At 33.6% G+C, this 5,591-nt stretch overlaps 1 protein-coding gene across 1 annotated transcript; it reads right to left on the bottom strand.

Moving 5' to 3' along the window:
• On the bottom strand, positions 1-4,121 carry LOC143044568 (uncharacterized). Its single transcript, XM_076216628.1, has 2 exons — positions 4,051-4,121; positions 1-2,265 (listed from the first exon to the last, which is right to left on the bottom strand). Exon 2 carries the CDS (start codon positions 2,244-2,246, stop codon positions 168-170), a length of 2,079 nt encoding a protein of 692 aa, XP_076072743.1. The 5' UTR covers positions 2,247-2,265; positions 4,051-4,121; the 3' UTR covers positions 1-167.
• Between the last annotated feature and the right edge of the window lie 1,470 nt (positions 4,122-5,591).

Genomic DNA, 5,591 nt, shown 5'->3' with positions numbered 1-5,591 from the left:
CAATCTAATGACAGTATTAACCAAAATACAAAGTTCTAAAATCAAAATATACACAAACGAATATGTGGTCAATGAAACTTTAGTAAAAATCGATCTGCTTAAATCATGTAAATACGACCCTATTGTGAAGTTAATTCAGAAGATGTTTCCCGCCTTTTTCAATGTCGTCAGCCATTTAACAAAAACTTAGTCTTCTTAACATTTTTTCTAGTGTGTGTTTCCAAATGTCTCCTCATGTCTCTTCCATCAATAAACCGTTTACCACACTCATCACACATATGAGGTTTTTCACCCGTATGGATTTTCATGTGTCTATTCAAATGTTGTCGTTGACCGAATCGCTTCCCGCATTCCGAACACATGTATGGTTTTTCACCAGTATGCGTTCTCATATGTGCCTTCATGCTTTCAATAAAAGTAAACTCCTTCCCACAGATATTGCATGTGTGTTTCTCTCCTGTATGTATTCTTCTGTGCCTTTTTAAGCCTTTTATTTCAGCAAAGCGTTTGTTGCATACATCGCATTCAAACTGGTCTTCGGTCGAATGTATTCTTGCATGATTTTGTAAGTGTGCCCACTTCTTAAATGTTTTGTTACATATAACACACTTAAAAGGTCTCTCACTAGAATGCGTTATCAAGTGTGCCTTTAAAGAACTTTTTGTTATGAATCTTTTACCACATTCATCGCACTTAAATGGTCTATCTCCTGAATGTACTAAATAGTGTGACTGCAATGGTTTTTCTCCCATAAAACCTTTGCCACACTCTTTGCACTTAAAAGGTTTCTCTTCTGAATGCTGAATCATATGTGTCTGCAAACTGTTCTCCTTCCAAAACTCTTTCCCGCAATCCTTACACTTGAAAGGTTTTAAACTAGCATATATTTTCAAGTGTTCCTGTATCTTTTCCTTTCCATTTTGTTCTTCACCTTTAACATCAGTTGTGTGTGTGTAGCCATTAACTGTTCCCGTATGATTGTTTGAAGTTGGACACGAATCGTCTAATTTATTGATTTCATTGTTACATTTAAAAGATTCGTCATTTGTAATAAGCGTTTGTGTTTTCTCATGTTCTTTCAGGTGTGAATTACCAGCATCTTCATATTTAGAAGAGTTTTCCTCCTTAGATATTAGAACAGCCTTATTCTCTTCGGAATGCATGTTACTAGAGACACTTTGAAGTTTTTCAGTATGTGTTTTCATATCATGTCGTTTTAAGTCAGATTTCTCAATAAATCCTTTCCCACACTTATTACACACGTATGGTCTTTCACCAGTATGTATTTTCATATGTCGTGACAAATGTGGACTATGATTAAACCTTTTTCCACAGACTTCGCATTCGAACGGTTTTTCGCCAGTATGTGTTCTCATGTGAACCTTTAAATTCGAATTAGAAATATACTCCTGGCCACACGTATAACATTTATAAAGTTTTTCACTAGTGTGTATTTCTATGTGCGTTTGTAACTCAATATTTTGAGGAAAGCCATTACCACACACATCACATTTTAATTCTTCATCGTCATTCTTGTGTGTTTTCTGGTGTGCATACATATTTCCTTTTTGGCTAAATGCTTCATCACAAAAATTACATTTGTGAAGTATAATTTTAATGTCAATAGAAGGTTTACTCTTACGCATTTCTTGACTTTTATCAGATGTTTTTATTTTGAGAAATTCATGTGCTTTCATATGCTTTATCTTTATTTTTTCATACCTAAAGCATTTACCACACACATCACACTTATACGGTTTTTCACCCACATTGCTGCTGTCCTTGGTCTCTGAGTGCTCGGTGTGTTTTATCATGTGTCGTTTTAAATCTGCTCTCTCAATATATCGTTTTCCACACTCATTACACACGTACGATCTGTCATTAGTGTGTATTTTTATGTGTCTTAACAAATGTGAACTATGATTAAATCGTCTTTCGCATACTATACATCTAAACGGCTTCTCACCCGTATGAATTCTCTTGTGAGATTTTAAAGATTCATTTGAATTTAAACCTTGACCACACACGTCACATATATAAGGCCTCTCACCAGTGTGCATTCTCGTGTGTACATTTAAAGCTTTGATTGCGTGAAAAGCTTTATCACATAGGTCGCATTTATATTTTCCAACAGCATGAGTTTTAACATGTTTACGTAAAAGAGAGCTGAGACTAAAATTCAAACCACACAAACCACAAGAGAACTGGTTTACTTCACTGTTTTGAGCAATCTCCATTACGGCCATGAAATACGAAGTTTCTCCTCTGAAAGTAAATAAAATAAATACATATTTTAGAATAATTTGATATCAACCATGCATATTGCATTGCTATGACGAGATTGTAATTGTTATTAAGTACACACTAAGTTAACTTAATCAATGTTTAGATATAATAAAATTCAACTTTAGTTTAAGACAATAACATATTATCTTTTGTATATCCTCACTAAAAAAAGCAGGCATTCATCACCGACAAAAATAACATTACTTAAATACATTAAAAGAATATGATTTTTTTTTTCAAAAACAAATACACTGTACGTTTGACTAAAATAGTAAACAAGAGGCTCTCAAAAGCCTGAATCGCTCGCCTTGAAGATAACCAAAAACTGCAAAATTTGCTTAAAATTACCAATTTAGTGGCAGCAACCCCACAATGGGTTGTTAGATTCATATGTAAATTTCAGAACTGATAGAACTTATGACCTAATGAACACTTTTATTCATTGTCAGATTTGCTCTAAATGCTTCTGTTTTTGAGATTTAAGTCAAAAACTGCATTTTACCCCTATGTTCTATTTTCGGTCATGGCGGCCATGTTTTTTGAAGAAACAAAAAATAAAACACTAACTTTATTCTAGATACCCTAAGGATCATTCAGCTTGAATTTGGTTTGAACTGGTTCAGTAGTTTTAGAGAAGAAGATTTTTTGAAGTTAGAAAACATGATAAACAAATAGTGTAAAATTGTCCTTAAAGGGCAATAACTCTTTAAGGGGTCAATTGACAATTTTTGTCATTGAACTTATTTGTAGATCTTACTTTGCTGAACTTATTTGCTGTTTACAGTTTATCTTTATCATTATTACTATTCAAGATAATAACAAAAAACTGCAAAATTTACTCAAAATTACCAATTTAGTGGCAGCAACCCAACAATGGGTTATTATATTCATCTGAAAATTTCAGGGCTGATAGAATGTTACCTTATGAATATTTAAACTTCCTGTCAGATTTGCTCTGACTGCTTTGGTTTTTGAGATATAAGCCAAAAACTGTGTTTTACCCCAATGTTCTATTTTTAGCCATGGCGGCCATGTTTTTTTACGAAACAAAAAATAAAACACAAACTTTATTTAAGATAGGATCATTCAGCTTAAGTTTGGTTGGAATTGGTTCAGTAGTTTTAGAGGAGAAGATGTTTGAAATAGTTTACAACAGACGGACGACGACGACGACGGACGACGACGGACGCCAAGTGATGGCTAAAGCTCACAGTTTAATCGGAACGGTGATCTAAAAACGAAGTCTCCAATAGCGTTCCATACATGATCAATACAGTTGTGATCATTTATATACAACAATAAACACTGGGGCGAATCCAGCCATTATCTAAAGAGGGCCGGGGTTCCCAACCCAGGAGAAAAAGGGGGGTTCCTACCATATGTCCCCATTCAAATGAGTTTGATCGTCCAAAAAAAACGGGTGTTCCAACCCCCGGAATCCTTCTCTGGATCCACCACTAGTGCAACACCCATCCTACAACAAAACACGACGCCTGGCAGTGCAATCCGTGTGATGCAATGTATAGAAAAATATGCCCAATAGCTAATAGTAATAAATGTTTATAAATATGTGTGTTTGCCTATATAAATATGATGAATGCGTCTGTGCTGGTAGTAAAATGTAAAGCGGTGTTTTGACAATAATTATGTGTAGTCAAGGATTAAATATACTGTTTGAATTATAATCGTAGTTGTATTGACAGGAATCATCGCGTGCAAATTGTATTAGTGTTTGCAAAACGTTCGTATTTAAATTATACTTACAATAAAGAAAACGATTCAATTTTAGCATAAATATTGAGGACGTCAACAGATCAGGTAATCCAAAGAACGATAATTTTTCAGGTGAATAAACTTCAGAAATGAAGGCGGGAAATTTAAAATTGTAAAATGTATCGGGAACATATATATATATTTGCAGATCATTGCAGATGGTATACAGTATAAATATATAAAACAATTAAAATAAACATAGTTACAAGAATATAAAATTAGGAAGAGATTTGTATTTTTTTATTTGAATAGATTAAATGTGATAAGGGAACGACCATTTAACTTCACCAAAAAAGGGAGGGTATGTTTTTTGCTCGAAAAAAAAAATCTGATCTACAATCAGATGATGATTTTTTTAAATTTTGGTCAGGCAGGTGACAAATAAAAACATTCTGTATCAAGATTTTCCAAAATAATTTGATGATATAGCGCCGAAGAACTAAATACAAAAAACATCTGACACAGAAAAATAAAGACCCTCTCTTTTTTAACTTGCAAGTTTTTTTAACTCCCTAATATTAATAATTATATATATATATCTTTTCTTCTAAAATAACGCGGTCTAATTTAAATTGTTAGCCAATCGGTCAATACTACTCAAATAACGAGGTCCAATTTGTTACCTGGTATGACATAAAAACTACAAATCAAATCATTGGTACTTTATATATATAATACACCCACAAAAATATCCAATAATTAACAAAGTTTGGGTAGAATCCGATACCGATACCAATAGTACCTACTAGAACCTTAATTATAACCACATCGCCAGTCCGCGACAGAAATTAAGTAACTACTCCTTATTTTTACCCTGGATCTTTAGTGTTCGTATTGTCCTCTGATAAAGTTAATATGCTGGTTAAAAGGAGCACAGTTTTCTCAGCTTTCAAAAGTTTCTATTTGACCCCGTCCTGGTTTATTTACTACACGTAAAACCGCAAACGAATGAATTTAGTAGTGTCAATCCCTGAATAATAACAAAGTTAAGTAGTGATATAATGACCCGTATATAACAAATCTCCAAAACACCGTTTGCATGGTGGAGCGCCCGACCGATTATTTAGTCCAGTTTAAAAAGTAAAAAAAATATTATATTATATAGAGGTGGTAAACTTTTCTATAGTTTTAATATAATTTGTCCCCAAATAGGTACATGTACCACACTGTTTAAATCTTATAAGATAGGTTAGATGCGATTTGTATGCTCCAGCCGTAGGCATCGATGGCTTGTAGTGTTACCCTTGACTGGCAGTCTGTCCTTCCATCCGTCGCTTTTTCGTGCCCGCACTCTATCATAAGTTTGTCAAATCCAGATTTTGTGAAAGTCATACACAATACTAATTATCAAAACTTTCAGAGTTCTTATTTAGACAGCGAGTCACTTACACATGTACTGTTTTATAGATTTTTGTTTTTGTTTTTGTTTTCACACTTTTAACTTAAGTTGCCTCATCCAGATATTATGGAACTCAATGCTAAAAAACCACAACACACAAACATGATTCGGATTTTTGCAGTGCGTCATTTTC

Source organism: Mytilus galloprovincialis, chromosome 9 (assembly GCF_965363235.1).
Source record: "Mytilus galloprovincialis chromosome 9, xbMytGall1.hap1.1, whole genome shotgun sequence".
NCBI lineage: Eukaryota > Metazoa > Mollusca > Bivalvia > Mytilida > Mytilidae > Mytilus > Mytilus galloprovincialis.
The sequence above is the reverse complement of the archived record's forward strand: the minus strand, read 5'-3'. Positions and strand labels throughout refer to the sequence as shown.

Coding starts and splice junctions, on each gene's coding strand:
- LOC143044568 (XM_076216628.1), bottom strand. CDS start 2,246: ATGGCCGTAATGGAGATTGCTCAAAACAGTGAAGTAAACCAGTTCTCT.